The sequence below is a fragment of the Fopius arisanus genome, unplaced genomic scaffold (genome assembly GCF_000806365.1).
Source record: "Fopius arisanus strain USDA-PBARC FA_bdor unplaced genomic scaffold, ASM80636v1 scaffold00002, whole genome shotgun sequence".
In the NCBI taxonomy this organism is placed as follows: domain Eukaryota; kingdom Metazoa; phylum Arthropoda; class Insecta; order Hymenoptera; family Braconidae; genus Fopius; species Fopius arisanus.
The window spans coordinates 1,661,457-1,679,345 of NW_011887741.1; the positions used below are offsets into that span (position 1 = coordinate 1,661,457).

The following is a 17,889-nucleotide window of genomic DNA, read 5'->3' on the forward strand; positions in this document are numbered from 1 at the left end:
AAGAGTTGTCATTTAAACAGTCACGCGTCACTTTGGTAGACTGCCAAAATCACGAGCTAGATGTTCTACCGGTGGTGATGGAGTTTATTATTGACTATGATGACATTTCAAAAAGTCATGACAGTCTGATTGTGGTTTGATGGTGCTGGTTTATCGTTAAATGTAATGATAGTTATTTCACTGGCAAATGGTATTTCATATTGTTTTGATGGGATGGAACTCCGGGAGATGGTGACATTTTAGGGTTGAGGGATTTTCCACATTTCTAGGTAAATAACGCAAATTCAAACTTGGGGAATGGTGAATGAATGAATGCGGTATGTACGTCACGTTTAACCGTTCGATGCCCTCGTTTTCCGTTAGATTCACAAGCCGGAGGTATTCTCCCTGTGGGTTAACGAACCGAGATGAATATCATTCTGAAATCAATAGTGTTATCTTCATTATGACGAGTGGACTGGTACTATTATCCAATCTAAAAGGCTTATTATGTCAGGTTTAGGAGATTGTGGGGTAATACGGACGTGTTCATTTGAATTGGCAATTGAAACTGTCGATTATCTTTCTCGAATCGCAGAATGACTGTCAAAAATTATAAGCGCCTCGCTGAAGATTCATTAATTGCTATCACATTCAATCTTAAATCGATGCTTTCGAAAAATATTATTTTTTTCATTGTTCAACGTTATTATTAAGGATTGATTTGCATTATTTACGCTTTTTTAATCATCGGAGAATCCCACGTAGAGTCGATTTATTTTTGTCTGCAGAAATGTTTTTTCATTACGGATGGAACAATTTTTAAGGCGCGTCTTGTGTATTTTTAAGGTGTTTATATTCTTGAGGTGGAATGAAAAGAGAAGCGCTGGGAAAAGATATTATGAGATTAATTTTTATAGATAATTATCTCTCTGAAATGTAATAATCTGCTTGACTGTTTTCCATGAGTGATGGAAGATGGGAAAATGATGGAGAACTTTTTCTACAATGTCTTTTTCACTATGATGATATCGTTCATGTGCACTCTCGTACTTTCCTCGTTTCCTTACTTTAACACATTCTGGTATAGTGGAGGTAACATTCTCGTGGGGAATAAACCCCCCTTCTGAGCTTCCAACGTACAGCTTTATACACTCTGGCTTTACCCACAGGTCAATGCTGCACGTAGCACATGATATGCCATCCATAAAGTCATTACACCATCTGGCACCACCGACATAACTTAAGTCATTTTTTAAAATACGGCGTCATTCAGTTTTCTCGGGTGCTTTACTTTTATATGAGAGGGTGGGTGCCGGGGGGAGGGAGGGGAGTGAATAACATAAATGGTTTAGTGCTCTTTTCTGAGGTTTAAGCGTTTCATGCTGGCGCCATTTCTTTTCTTTCATACTGCTCTCGATGTCATCTTCCTGGCAAAAAAAAAATATAACATTTGAATCACTCACGTTGGGGGAGTGCAGTGAGATAACTTGGGTGTGGTTTGGATAGGATATGTAATTTTAAAAAATGTTCAAAAATGCGAGGTGGGTGGGATCGACGCCATATGGCGCGAGGGACTCGTTAAGATGGTGGTGCCTGGGCCCGACCGCCACCTCGCATTTTCAAGCATTCGTTAAAGTTACTTATCGTTGTTGATGTCGTTGTGGTTTGTTTTATTGGACTCTCCCGGTGGGAGTGATGATGGGTAATTATTTTCAAGCCTTATGGTTATGAGTGTTATTTGCTGACAAGACAAATTGAGTTAGTGGAAATCTTGGCGGGAAAGTTTGAGAACAAAACACCCAAATGTATCATGCATACAACTCTGTATTTTATCATTGACTCGACTCCCATTGTTCAACCAAGTTTTACTTCGCCCCCTTTCTCCTCAATATACCGTGTAATTACGGAAGTTATGAGGCGCACGGAGGTGCAGTACGTGCGAATAGTCATAACTGTGATAATTAGATGAGCGGGAAACACGGTGTATTTCAACAGAGTGCCTTGATTCAACTGAGAATTGACACGCCACTGCTGTTTGAGTGGCCGCAGTTTCATCATTCTAAATTCGAATCATTGGACAGTATTCGCTGGCATTTGTCGCGTGAATGTCATTATCGCTTCATACATACAAATATTACGGGTACGGACGCTGGAATTTCTGCCTGAATTTCATTAATATACGGGAATCATCAGTTGAAAGCGAGGACATCATTTTGTCATCGTGAAAAATTGTGCGTGGGACATTCAGGAATTTTATTAATAGATTTGAGATTTAGAACAAACAATATTGTTATTTATTTGTTCATTCGATATAATATTTTTTTTATGCTTATTTTACATCGCTTCGAGTCGGATGAGACTATGTGACGATTGATCAGGAATTTTTAAAGCTGGTTAGACCTTAACCACTAATATTACAGAATTATATTTTGAATATATCCAACATATATTTTGAATATATCCAACTTATATTTTGAATATATCCAATTTATATTTTGAATATATCTTCAATGTCAGTGATGAGATATATCTAGATATATTTTCGTAAAAATGTTTGCGAAATATATCCGGATATAATGAGATATATTTCTGGATATAAATTTTTTCCATGCGAGTATGGAGTGTTAAATCCTATCGAGATGACTTGTGGGTATAATGAGGTGGTAAAAATAGATAACAAATAATGAATTGTTTATGAAGCCCTAATGCTCCCGGGAAAGCATTTTCCCCTCGCTCTCAAAAGATTATGATTCAACGTTAAATGCAGTGGGGTAATTAATGCATATGCCTGACTCACAACAAGGAACATTTTCGCGGTTATGTTTCATAACTCTGAACTTGCGTAATAACTCATTCCAACTGTACTCTCACCATCCACCTCCATCGTCAAAACTTTACAATGAAATGCTGTTTGTCACACACTAAAAATGGAATACCGAGGGTGTACATCTCCGTTTTATCCGGGGATCCATGGTGAAAACCGTAGGGCTGGTTGGATTAAAATTTTGTGAAAAGCGGTTGACAAAACATTAAGTTAACGTCAACCCCTTGATTCGTACGTTACCATCGCATGGCATTTTGGACTTTGTGATGCAGACGATGCGAAATTATTTTCTCTCCTCGTGTCTCTTTGGTTGGTGGTGGGTTTGTACGAAACATCATGGTGGTGTTGCTTGGGGCTATTCATTCACCTGGAAAATAACAACGCTATGAACGACACCTTCGGGGCGTACCGGTGGCGCACTTTTCAACAATGTTCAAGTTTTCAAAGGAAACTTGCATGAGTTGAAGGCATATCTTCTCGCACTGGGAAACAAATGCATTACGGTGGGAGGAAGGAGTGGGTGGATGTCAAAATCTTTTTCATATTTTCTTCGGGATTATGAATTTATGGGGTAAAAACAGCATGACCTCGTCTTAGGGGCTCATCACACCGGTTTGTTTCAGGAAATTCAGTGAAAGGGGTGACTACTTATTGATTTTTTACTCCACGTATAAAAATATTGTTAATAGTTTTTTTATAGTTTCCAAGAAATTTCCCTCTCTACCTAATTGAAAGTAAAATCCATTGCTATTAAAACTGATTAATTTTCTTTTCAAAATGATCCGTCGATTCGAATAGTCTAATTTTTTAAAATTAATCATTCCTAATTTAATAAAAAAATAATCGTTTCTTGGGGGGTGAAATTTTTATCTGAAAATAATCTTTTTACAGTTTAACAGAATTTCATCTCCTATATAATTCAATCTATTTATTAAAACACGAATAGATAATGAAATAAAAATGAATAATTGAATATGAAAATTCTGGGAAAGAATGGATGAAAACTGAATTTTCCAGGGAATTTTTACATCGAGGGGTTTGAAGTGAATTACATTCTGGAAAATGGCGAATTGTCAATGTGTAAATGACAATTGACAAATGAGGATTTTTCTCATGAAAAATGCATTTGATGTGTTCATAACTTCTACGATATATGATCGGATAAAATTGGCACTTGTAATATGAATAAATAGGGGGATTTATCAGGACAGTAATCCAATATTGGGAATATTTTGAAATATACTCCATTATCACTGGACAATTGTTGTACGTCTTGTACAATGTTCCATCGCGTGTTACGATATATAACGATCTCTAGCAGCCGCTACATTTCAATTTCAATCTCTCCATTCCACCTTTCTTCTTCACTTATAGCTTCCAACAAGCGACCAGATCCGGGGGGGATTTTTATTATCCCAGGGTTGTGTGTGAGTGAAGTGAATAACGACCAATGTATACCGATTGGTTTGTACAATTCAACGTAGTTTATCAGTCGATAAATGAATGGGATTTTCGTATTCAGGGGTTCGTTGCGCCAGTTGCATAAATTCATGACTCGGTGCTGGTTAATTTATCCTCGGGAAAATTCGAGGGAATAAAAGAGCCGTGGGAATCAAAATCCGAGGGCGGATCGCTCATTTTTACCCGTGATTTTTTTCAAGATCGACACCTGTTCGCTTTTTTTTTTTTCATTCTCATGTTCCGGTAATAGTTCAGTGTTGATTAAATTTTTTATTGTAAATCAAATGTAATATTCTCGGTCCAATGTGGGGAACGGATAAATGGAATACGGAATTTTTCAGTCTAATTGTTTCGCGAGGAGTGGAAAAACTCATTACTTTTTTCAACGAAATTTATTCACTCGGAAAATCCATATGTTTCCAATGGAAATATTCATGTAATTTTATTTACTATTAACAAACAGTAAGATTAATGGATTAATTAATTAATTAATCAGGGAATTAATTTGGTAGGGATAATTATTTATCGCCGCTTGGGCCGAAAAAAATTATTCAATGAATTTAGAATTTATTTTATTGAGTCTAAAATGGGTGTCGATTTTCGAATTTTTAGGATGAGGTAAACAATTTTTAGTGTTCGGAAAGAAAATTTTGTTTCAATATTATCTATATTTTTTTTTTTTAATTATAATAGCATTGATCGATTTAGAGTCTATAATAAAAAAATTGTCTAAATTTTAGACAATGTGTTTATTTTACTGTATGACACTCTGTTTTTTTGAGGTGTAAATCATTTTTGTTGGGGCGAGTGACAATTTTATGACTGCCCGTACGTGACTTTTTGGGCTATTCCGTCTGGTCATTTGAAGACAAAGTGCAATTTCGCGACGAACAAGGAATACACTTGACTCAAATATATTTCCTACTTGAGTATATTCCACTTCCAACACGATATCCGTAATTACTTGAATTAAATAATGATACAAAAATATTAACATTCAATACGTGCACTCAACATTTTAGCACTCATTATCTTGCGATAAAAATTTTTGTAGCGAGCAGGAATTTTTATGAAACTTTCCGTACAATTTTACGGTAATTCCAGTAATTTTTCCCTGAAAGCAAGATGTCACCCTACGAATACGTGAAAGTACCGTAATTTTTCCGGTATTTTTCTCTTATTCGTGCACTTATACGAAAAGTGATATAGAATGATAATTTTTTTTGACAGTGGATGAACACGTGAATTCGATCAATCCACATTGACCTTTCGTTTGAAATGAAATATTCTCACCCTTGACTCGAGTAAATCCGTAGGATCGCATCATCGGATCACGGCGAATTAGAATTTCCCGTGTTATACACGCGCATGGTCGATGAAGGCTTGATTATAGGATTATCGGATGATGCATGAGCTTCGGATGTGCTTGCAAAACGGCTCTCGTTATCGACTCGTCCAACGGCCTGTCCTTCCATGATTAAATCGATCTTCCATTGATACCTCTCGCCCACATTAATTACCATAAAATTACTCCCCACCCCTTACTCTCAGAAAAAAAAACGCCCACTTTCCCGACTGATTAATTGCCCATCGCCACCTAATTAACGATTGATTGACAATTATCGAATGGAAACGCGAAAAATTCATTGGTGGCAACTCGGATATCGTATTTTCCTCAATGACGTTATGATAATTGATATTGAAATGATAAATTAAACTCGACACTGTTAACACGACGACAATTAATGCGAATGCGATCGTGTTTGCGATAAATCCCCGCTAATTACTTTTTGCTGAAAACACACTCCGAGATTATCATCGGGAATTTCCGATCCCTCGGGACTTCTTTTTTTTTCTATTTATTTTCACTTTTTTTTTATCTCGTGCTGCAGGAAGAAATGAATTTATTGATGGCGATAAGTTTTAATGAGGAGATAATGGGATATTTTCACTTGAATTTTCTCATTTGTTGATTTTCAATTTTTAATGAGAGGATTTTTGACTCGATGAAGTTTCACGGCTTGATTTTAATTGATAGGCGCATTCGTTATTTTAGTTGTTTAACCATTTTAATGAGCCCTCCCACCAGTTTTTACCTCGAAATCTTTCAATTATGCAACAATTGATAAATGAAATAACAGAAAATATTCAGTTTTAATAAAAAGCACTTGTAAACAATACATCGACAATGACAATAATAAGTGATTATGACCAATTTATTAACGGTGATAAACTTTTTGCTGAGTTGGCAAAAGCAATTTACGCCGGTAATTTATTCAGTTATATTTAATTGAATGTTAATTATATGTATTGAATATGAGAGCCATTTTTCGAGCTTTTTGGTACTGGAAATGGATTTTTTTCTGTGCGAACAAATTGCCATTTAATTCCATCTCCACTGACCCATATATTTAGTCGTCGATCAATACATTGATAAAGCTCCAAGTAATTACGGAAATTGCCGCAGTCTGAAATTCATCCAGCTGTTTGTTATTCTTGATTAAAGTGGATTGATATAATTGCACGAATACAAAATATTTTGATTAAATTCTCCGTTAACTCGAAACACAGTGGAATTAAGTGCAATGAGTCAACGAGAGAATCGGAAAATAACGAGTTTACAATGGAAATTGTTTGTTGCGTAGATCATACGAATGTCAAAGGTATTCACTATTCGACAGCGAGAATTGAATAGGGGGAGGGTAAATGTACGAGTGCGGTTAGTGGATTTATTCTGTTTCGAGGGAACAACGAAAAATTACCCTTTCCACGGTATAAACATAATTCATTTGTTTACTACGGCCAGGTGAGGGGAATATTTATTGCACGGGAAGTTTAATTAATTGAATCGCTTTTACCGGGATTAACTCGTGCCACGTTGACGTTATTTTGAGGGGGAAATTAACAACAATATTTGGAAAATTTGAAAATTTTTTTTTGGTTTATGGAGATATTGAAAATTTAATGGGATTAACAAATTGGAATATTTATCTGCGTTATTGAATAATTCTTATAACGGAATTCATTTATTTATTCGTGAAGTAATAAATTATGGTAGAATATGGTGCAATAATTATGGGGTTTATTCTATTTTTATTATTGGCTATTTGTTCATCAATAATTAACTATGAACAAAATTGAAAAAACTATAAAAAAAATTTTCCGAAACAAATTTCTGAAAAATTTGTCAAAACATTTCCGAAAAATAAAATAGTCTTGTTTTCCGATTTTCTTTTTGTTTCAAAAGAAAAATTTTCCGATAAGTTTTCGAGAAATGTTTTGAAAATTTGGAAAAAATATTTCGTTTACAATTTTTTTTTACCCGGACTATTAAACGACAACTTTTCCAAAAAAATCGACATCTGGAATAGTGAAATTTGCGGTTAAAAAACGTGTCGCCGATGGAAATTTCTCCGAAACAGGATAAATTTTTCTATAATCTATTCCTCATGTAGATTGAATGATAATTTTGGAAAACATCTCGACGCAATCTTCCGGTGAACTCGATATCTCGAGAAAGTGAAATTTACTGTCAGGAAAACGTGTCGGAAAACGGAATACATGAATGTAAGTCGGGTCAACGATTTGTGTCAGTGTCGGTAGTCGAATATTGAGAAGGGAGTAGTGCGGATATTAAATCGTTGGGCGGGTCTGTGATATTTCTCCCCCAGTGTTGCCTAAACAGACCCTTGCAAGTATTTGTCAGTACACCGACGGAAAAATATATCCAAGTATATTATATACTTGATTCTAGTCTACTCTATTTTCCATATGATCCATATAATTTTGAAATTCAACAATTTTTAGAACTTGAATTCCGCTCTTTTCCCTGCACTAATTGGCACCAGCTGATCAATTAGTGTTAATAACCACAAGAAAATCTGATGACCAATCGAAAAATAGCAATAATAGGCCATAATGAGGGGTTAGGATATCTCCGGGCCTGAAAGTCCCAATTATACAATTGCCATCTTGTCGTCGTTTTTTCAAATTGTTCAACTGTATTTTTATATTTTATATTCACCGGTATTGATCCGGATGAATAACTGATCTGAACCCACAACATCACTTAACCAGTAGAATTTTCTGAAATCTCGTTACGGTCTCACTCAAATTCATTGTTGAGGATAATTAGAAATTAATTGAATTTTCCACAGTTGATTCTGGAATTGATGAAAATTTTCTCAATATCAGGGAGCAATTTATCTCATTGAAACTGGATTTAAACTGTCCTCGACCGGGTCCCCGGTTTTTTTTCACGGTAAAATCAGTCGGTAGTCAGGGTAAAATGGTGGAAAGTACACTTCACCTTAACTGATAACGAGAAATACTCGTTTATTCAATGGGCACTGATCGTTCGATTGGTTCCCTCCCGTTGTCTCATCACTATTTTATAGTTTCGAGCATATGCAATCAGTTGGAGTGCAGTTACCATTGGGAAACATTTGACCGATAAAAATCTCTTGACTGATATTTACGAAAAAAGTTGAGGTAATTATGAGGGGGAGGGCAATGGTGTATTAGAGTATTTTGTGGATGAAGGGGTGGGAGGGGAGGGGGTGGTGAGCTTCAAAATTGTTCAAATACGAGTTAACGAGTTTTCGCCACTGTCCTTCATTCATTAGACTTTGCTGGGTACAAGTTAAATTGGTAGTGCAAGAGATGAACAGCCTCTCGTTGGATTCTACCGGAATTGCTGAATGTCAATTAGAAATTGTTGTAATTTCAGAGGAAGTTATGAGTTTAAGAAGATTCTAGGGTTTTAACTCCCTTGTTATCACTCGTCAAAAGTGTTGAAGAATATTTTTTTGAATGGACAATTGATATTCAAAAAAAATTTTTGTATATTTTTTATTGATTATTACTATCTCGGTGTTTTATTTGTCTAGTTTTTGAAAAAACTTTTAAGAAAATATGTTGGAACATGACAAAATGGGATGCGAGAAAAATCATTGGGGGGAGCTACTGAGGGGGAGGCATTGATGATTCGGGGGGAATCGAGCGATTTCGAGAATTCTCCGGCCTCAATTTTCCGCACATGGAATAAACAAAAAGCAATCAGAATATGGATATCGGGCGGCCTTTAATCCCTTTTCACTTCCACGCAGAAGCAATTAAGTGAATTCACTCCCTCCTCGAGGCGTTTAATTAGGACGAACAAAGGAAACCTGAATTGAAAAGTTTTTAACAAGCGCTTGTTGACAATAACGTTCAATTTCAGTTCAACCTTCGGGAATTTAATGTATTTTTAATCAGTTTCTGATAAACGAAAATAATTGAAGAAGTTCTTCTGATTAAAATTCAATATATATTCAAGAAAATAATTCTTGCCAAGGACCCATTCAAGTGAGAAAAATATTTATTTTTTCAAGTTGTTGTTCTGATTGAGGATTTTTCAGGTGATTCCGATGAGGTTCCAATAATAATTATCATATTCCTTCAGAGGATTATTGCATGGAATATGTCCTTGGATAAATTCCACTGATTATTGTTCATTTTTTTTTGAATACCGAACACACGTAATTGGGTCCGATGGAACCCTGAGTGTTCCACTGGAATCATATCCCTCCCATGAACCCAATTGTTCCGTTAGAGCTCATGGAACCCTGGAACCGATGATTCCAGGCAGAACAGGAGTTGAAACCGAAGAAAAAAATTCAGTTCCTTCCGAGTTTCGAACCCGTGTCCTTCAGAACACTTTTCCAGCGCACTAACCACTCCCCCAAAGTGTCACTATCTTTGAATACCAAATTTTCTTAGGATAATAAATTGACAGAATTCTTTTATATTGATAATTATTGCTGGAATTTATTCAAGGCCATAACCACTATGACCATCCTCTAGAGCAATATATGTTGTCATCATTAACACCTTGTCGAGATCCCCTGGAGCTGACTCACCTGGAGAAATAACATCTTCCATAAAAATACGTACATCTCTCAAGGAATTGCATCCGTGACAAATCCTTTTTTGCCGGTGTAATAAAATTGTCAGTGGTGTTACAATTTTTCTTGATCATTTCTCTCCGGGTAATTGTGGACGTCTGAGTATCTGGGAAGATGGATGGAAATTGTTATGGAGAATTAGGTTTGCAGAGTCACATGACGAATGCCTCGTTAGAGCTGAAAGTTTTCGGGTTGGTTTGAATGGAAACGGTAAACCGTCGTGTCAGCAGTGTTTCGAAAACTTGACCAGTAGACAAATAGGATAGGTGGTCACCCACATGGCCACAATAATGCGGTATTCCCGGTGGTTCTCATTTTTTTTTTTTTTTCATTTATTTCAATGTAAAAAAACACTGAATAAAGAGGTTGTCGCTGAAATGTCATACTTCAGGTCAATTTTCAACGGATTCTGGGAAACCATTTCCGGGTTTATGTTTTTCTGAATGGGTATCAATCAAACTACGTGAATCGATAAGAGATGGAATAAGTGGATAATTTATTCTATGGAATGCTGAAGAAAATTGAAATTTGCGTTTGAAATTATCCAATTTTTTTCGGACGCTCGAAACTCTGGAGAAGATTTGAATAAAGAAAGCAGAAAATTCTCGTGAATCCCGTTAAACTCGAACTGGAGAAATCTCGAAAGTTGCGTTATTCTTTGAGAATCATTTCTCACCCTTTTTATCGGGTAATTGAAACATACAGCACTTTATAAAACTTGTCTATTCCCTCGACGATAATAGCCTCTCGGAAGTTACAATACTTTCAACATTTATATCAGTTCCCCGATTCAAGACGCCGATGCAATCGCAGAAAGATATTTCTGGAAAATACTTCAGTACATCCAGAAAAATGGATGATTTTAATTGGATAGTTATTTTTATTATATTTTTTATTATTCCCGGAATATCTTATCTATTCACATCAATAAAATAAATTTCAGAAGAATTCATTCAATTTGACTGGTCGCGTTTTTAAGATTATCTCCAAATCTAATGAATTGAGAGAATTTTTTGTAATTACCTTTTTTGTAGCTCTCATTGCGCTGCACAAAAAATGTTTAGCGAAAAATATTCATATCTCTCTCCGGTTTCGAGATATTCATCGATAATTCTTGTATTAAATTTAAATCGACGGAATGTTCCCCTCAATTTTTATAAGTCGAAATTAATCAATTTTAACGAAACTAACGAATTAAGAGATTTTTTTGTCAGTACCTTTTTTATAGCTCTCATTGCGCTCCACAAAAAATATTCAGCGAAAAATATTCATATCTCTCTCCGGTTTCGAGATATTCATCGAAAACTCATGTATCGGATATAAATCGAGTGAATTTTGCAGTTACAATTTTTGTAGCTCGAAATTGATTTCAGTGGGTCGAGCGAATGGGCGAGTAAAATGTAAATGTATTTCCCCCGAAGAGGAGTATGGCCAAGATAATAATCTTTCTCAGTGTATCAACATATCCTTCGTAATAAGACTTGAGGAGTCTCAAGGGGGACTAGCTTCTAATGGCTCTGAGTTTATGACCTGAGTGCGAACCCCATGAGTTAGCTGTTAACCCCAAGTTCCTCCGCTCATTCAGGGAACATTAATGCTCCGTTCGTGACCATCATTGATGCATCTATATGATACATCGATGGAGCGTTTCAAGTTTCACTAAAAAGCGCTCTCAATACACCTGGGGGAAGGGAGTTTTTTTTTTTATCCCGTTCATTTTATAAGTCCGCGAAATTGTTTTCGACCGTGGGAATTGAACCAGACGGCTGTCGGTCATCAAGAAGTTCGTAGTAACAATGATAACTACTGAAGTTTAAACAGGTGTCGGTGATTGATAAGGGCGCACTTCATAATTATAATTACCACTGGTATCTCGGGGTTTTAAAAAAGGGGCGTGCGCTAATAAACAAATTATTCAATTCATTTTTGATCTTTGCGATAATGATTTGTTGTCTTCATTGGGTTCGTCGTCGGGGGAAAAAACATTAGAATTTCGTTTGGGATATTTGAAATATGGAGATTCGGTAGATTGAATTCATTTTGAGCATTTGAATGTTAGGAATTTAGTCATTAATTAATCAACTTTTAACGATGAATTTTATAATGTTATAAATGGATTTATAGTCCAGTAAAATTGTTATTTAGTTAAATTTATTAGTTTCTTGGAAAATTCCGTGAAATTTGACTCTTTCGTAAATACTTAATAATACTCGGTCTAGGTATTTAATATATATCCAATCAGTTTCTCCTGTATATAAATAATTACGGAAATTCTACATGAAAAATCGGTTGGAACGTCGTTTATTGTTGGCAATCAGATGTATTGGTTTCGCAAAATTTCACACTCGTGGAGTAAATAATGGAATTTGAATTCTGCAGATGTAGGGATCGATTCGTCAGCCGTGAAATGTCAATTCGTGTTGATCATTGATGGGTGTGCGGATGACTGAAAGCAAGGCGTGAACTCAAAATCGATTAACGTTCTCTCTGGAGCTTTATCCCTCCGAATATTACATTTTTCCATGCATTTTCAGTTTTTCACATTTTTCGCGTTTCCCTCTTTTTTTTTTCTCTACCCCATTTTCTTTTTTTTTTATTTTTGTTAGCCACCGAACTGCTGGCGTGACTGTCGTCACTCGTGATGAATTGTACCGATTTTTTTTTCCCTGTTAAGCCACGCATTTGGATTCTCTGCACGCTGACCCATTAGCTACTGTAGTTTTTTTATTTTTTTTTTCGTCCTTGTTTGACCACACGTGAACCATTTCATACAGCCATTGAACGGTTTCTGTAATTTTTCATTTTTTTTTCCTTCCGCCCACTTGAAAACCATTGGCCATATAATCGCTGTTCGCGGCAGGGGATTTCTGGCTGTCATTTTTAATCATTTCTCGTTTTAATAAATAACGGAAGCGCAGAATCGCTCGATGTCCGCAGCGCCGATGGCTAAAATATTTTTATTTTAAATCACTTAGAATTCCGGGTGAGCGCATTCGCGTAATTATATTTGTGACAGATTTGATTGAATGAATCAGGAGCTGTCTACCATTTTTAAATAATAATTTTCCGCGTAATTTCTAATTTATAGAATTTTTTTATGTGTTTAATAATTTTTTAATTATATTCGTGACTTTGTAATCTCGCGCCACTTTAAGCGGACCAATTAGGAGTCGTGGCTTCACGATTTCGAGATTTTCGAGATAATCGATTGTGTCAAGCGAGTTCCTTTCAGAATGGGATGAGCGTTCAGAGGCGGAAATGTAGAACTGAAAAGAAGTATAAATTATGAAAATCGACGATGCAGGATAATTTATTTTTCATTTATAATCCCCTGAATTTCAATTTTCTCTCAATAAAAAAAATGAGGAAATAATTATTCCAAAAAGTTCAGAAATTTTCTTCAATTTTTCTGGAGAGAATATTTAATTTTCGTGTTTGAATTGAGTCTGAGAGGATAATATATTTTCCAGAAAGTTTTAGGCAATTCTGAAACCAAAAAATCATCTTTTACAATCAATCGACATTTTCCCAGTCCCGTATTTTCGGAAATACATGAGCGCTTTAATTCCGATAACAAAAGCAACGTGACAAGGGCGTTTATAAAAGTATAGGGGCTGCTCTAGCATGTTGTTACCGGTATTTTCCAACGTCCTCCCATACACTAGAAAATTGATACGCATACCGCGGTAATTGACAATCCGGGTTTTACGCCCTTTGTGAGCTGTTGCAGAGCTCCAGTCTTCCCGATGATTTTCCCCAGCAAGTTTTCCGGTTGTTTCACCCCTTACCACCCCCTTGGAAAAACGATCCGATGTCATCAACAACAGCCGCACCGCAGGTGAAATTCCAGGGTATCAAATAGCGTGCGTCATGCGACGATTTTTTCACCTGGGGTTTTTGAAAAAAAAAAAAAAAAATTATCAAAATGTTTAGGGCATGATCCGTTCAACTCGTCATGCACTCGAAGGAGGTCAGGAGCTAGAAAACTTTCAGCAATTACGAAAATCGTTTAGATTCGATAAAGCACAGGTCATGACACTCGACCCCTTTGGGATGAGGTGAGGGTGGAAACAGGGATTGAAATTCCGACAACTCGAAAGACGTCGACAGAACTCTCCACTGCTTCTAGAAACGAAAGTTTCTTGGCTATGTTCGAGTTTCTCTGGTAATTAAAACCACTTAACGTGTCTACTTATCAAACGAGTTGACTGGATGATGGGGGTGGAAAGTGGAAATTACTGGATTTTGTATATTAGGGTGATTTTCGGGAAAATAGATGCACTCGAGACCTTCAGAAACAGCATTCGGTATGTTTTCGAGAAGCTTGAGGGGTCATTAGGGGTAATTCAAGGATTAGCTTAACCCTTCGAAGAGGGTTGACTTCGTTATCAAGTGGTGGATGATGGTTTTGAGAGGCACTGGGTGTTCAGGATGGAGTTCCACTGCGGGAGGTCACGAGTTCAAAAACCTGAGATTTCATATTTTTTTTTTCATTAATTTTCATCTCACGAATCGACTGGTTAACAATCGCGATAGTTCCGAGCTATTAAAAATAATAATAATTATGCATTTCAACATGCGAGGAAAATCTTTCACAATTACCCGACATTGTGTTATCAATTGAATTATAATCGCGTGTTCGGGGAAATTATCACTTAGATTTGATAATTAGGTCACATTATCCACATTATTAATTCAATTATTGATTGAATCACCTAGTGACGTCTTCCAGGGATTAATCTATCATTTGATTAATTGTCTGAAATTCAAATCACAGTCTTTAGCGTAATGGGCTGAGAGCTAGACTCATACACGAGATATCGCAGGTTCGAGTCTCGAGTGGTCGAAACAATTCCAATTTTTAAGACACGAGAATCCGCCAGCGCGCGGATATGAAACGATTTCCGTAAAAGTCTGTTACAACTTTGTAATCTCGCGCCATTTTAAACGGACCAATAAGGATTCGTGGCTTCATAATTTCGAGATTTTCGAGATAATCGATTGTGTCAAGCGTGTCCCTTTTAGAATCGGATTAAGACGTGATTTTCCGAAAGAGTTCTGAGTTCTGATTGTTTCCTTACTTAAAGAATATTTTTAAAAAAGAAATAAAAATATTTTAAGGAGAAAAATCCAGGCGTCAACTGACGTGGAAAATCACAAGAGAATATTGATCGGTGTATTACGAATCAGCAATCAAGGATTACAAGTTTAATCTAGGCTGTCCTTCACGCACGGATCTTAATCCATAGGATCCAACTCATCCCATCGAGAATCCTATTAGAGAATCGTGGCATACCGGTAGTCTAGAATCTAGAGAGTCCGGGCATACCTTTGAGGAGTACAAGTGAGAGATATAGGAATAGTCTGTGGGGACGCCTTGTACATACAGATATGTACCCTTCTCCCTATATATTTATATACATATATACATAACATGTACTTCAAAAGCTTTCCGTGCTTTGCGCCATGCCACTGGGTCGACCCAACCTATAACACAGTGCATAAATTACTGAAGGATTAAATGGAAACCGAGTTGGGAATATTTCATGCAGAACAGATTGAAAATTGGTCTGATGGAAATGAAGAAATTCCGTTGAGAATCGATCCTGTAAATTATTACACAAGGAGATAAAAATTGGCACAACTAATCAGTGAATGCGGCTAGACTTGCCAGGATATTCAGGACAAAAGCATCACACCGGAAGTACGAGTAATCATTTCCACCTAATTCCAGTCATCTGAGATTAAACGTTAGCTCGTTATTTCAACTGGTGCCAACGGCTGGCAAGAGTGGGTGGAGTTGGTGGGGCTGGTAGAGCTAGTGGTGCTGGTGGAGTTGGTGGAGTTGGTGGTGCAACTGCAATGTAAATAAAAACCCGTTGGTTGGGGGAAAAAAAAAAGTAAATAACGATACGAGACGTTGGTATATAGTTTTGCACACGCGGCGTCACACGGTCCAAAGTAAAGCCCCAGGTCGAAGCACATACAGAAGCAAGATATACTACGGCAGACCCGACAGTCTCGCTGATTGCCACAATTTATTGGCGGTTGTGTCTGTCTCACTCTGGCTCACCCCCGTGGATCCAACGGGTTTTCACCCCAGTTACCCTAGTATCTCACTGGGATTCAAACTGGCAACTCCCATGTATACACCGGAAATCTACTGGCTGTGAGATATTTTACTTAAGACGCCACTTGGCTGTTATAACTTCCAGTTTCTGTTATCAATTATCCGGTGTGGCTCCCAGTATTTGCATCTCCACTGCTTTGACCTTTTCTCTCATCCCTTTATGCACTTTCTGGTATTGTCCTGCTGATGTCATTTAGTTATCATCATCATCATCATCATCATCATCGTTATCAAGATCATTCCTTGTCTTGACGTGATATCTGATGGTTGTCATCTTGATGGAGCACCAATTCTCCGGTTGTCCACACATGTATCACCCTTTCACTGGAAAATTTGATGAATGATCAAATACCTCGAGATATTTATATCAAGACATAACAATACATCACTGTAACAAAGCATAACCACAAGCAAAGTGGCATTGCCAGGGCCATTCGTAGCCGTTGAGTTATCGCGTGTATTAAACTCTCGAACATTGATTCGTGGCGTCTGTATGAGACTGGAGAAATGGGAAGTGAAGGGTGCGGAATTGGTGGAATCGGCGGAATCAGTGGAATCGGTGGAATCGGTGGAACCGGTGGAATCGGTGGAATTGGTGGAATCGGTGGAATCGGTGGAAGTAGTGGAAGTGGAGGAAGTAGTGGAAGTAGTGGAAGTAGTGGAAGCAATGGAGGTGGTGGAAGTGGTGGAGGTGGTGGAGGTGTGGCGGTCACGGGGGGTACGAAAACCACACATAACCACATGGCTATCCTGGCAGCCACATTCCCACGGGTAACGAAGAAATCGATGCCTAGTACCTGGTGTTGGCCCACTGGGAACTCTAAAGCTCCCCAAGCTGGCTCGAAGCACCAAGCAACATCTCTCATGTGGCTACTCGATCCGACAGTAGATATCAATTGAATGCATACCAATGAAAATCACCTTTTAACGGTTGACGGGGATTCATTTCAATTAACTGTCGACCAATTAAATTAGCCAGTTGCATTGATAGATGATTGCAAGTGATGCTTGTGGGATTTTTCGCAGGAAAACTGCCACAAGTTTTGTATGACGTGATAAAATGAGTGTATGTGGTTCGGGGTGAATTGCTGAAATGTAATTAAGTACATCCGAGATGAAAATCGAATGCCTGGCGATATTCGCAGTCACGAATGCCGCGTTTTACTTATTAATGTATTAACATTTGCATATTGAAAGCTCGTGTTTTGGGGGATTGCTGGGGAAATTGGAATGTAGATAAGGGTAGCATGTTTTAAGTGAAGATGGAGTTATGATTCTTGATGATTTACAAATTGAGTCCGAACAATTTGAGAAATTTAGCGGATCATGGAAGCATTTGCGAGTCGTATGGAATCAACTTTGCAAATCCCCACCTTTTTAATTGCATTATAGAATTGCGAAATCTCCAAGATCCTCTGATATCCACAAATGAAATTAGCTTTATGTTGTTTCTTCAGAATTGTTCCTTCGAACAATCAAATTTTCCAAATTTATTGATTACATTTTTGAAGTGCTGAGGGAATAATTTGCTGTCGGATCCTCTGTCA

At 37.1% G+C, this 17,889-nt stretch overlaps 1 protein-coding gene across 1 annotated transcript; it reads left to right on the forward strand.

The window, feature by feature from the left end:
• The first annotated feature begins 16,849 nt into the window (after positions 1-16,849).
• LOC105267845 (glycine-rich cell wall structural protein 1-like) lies at positions 16,850-17,242 on the forward strand. The gene has a single exon (XM_011306968.1). It carries the CDS (start codon positions 16,850-16,852, stop codon positions 17,240-17,242), a length of 393 nt encoding a protein of 130 aa, XP_011305270.1.
• Positions 17,243-17,889: the final 647 nt, after the last annotated feature.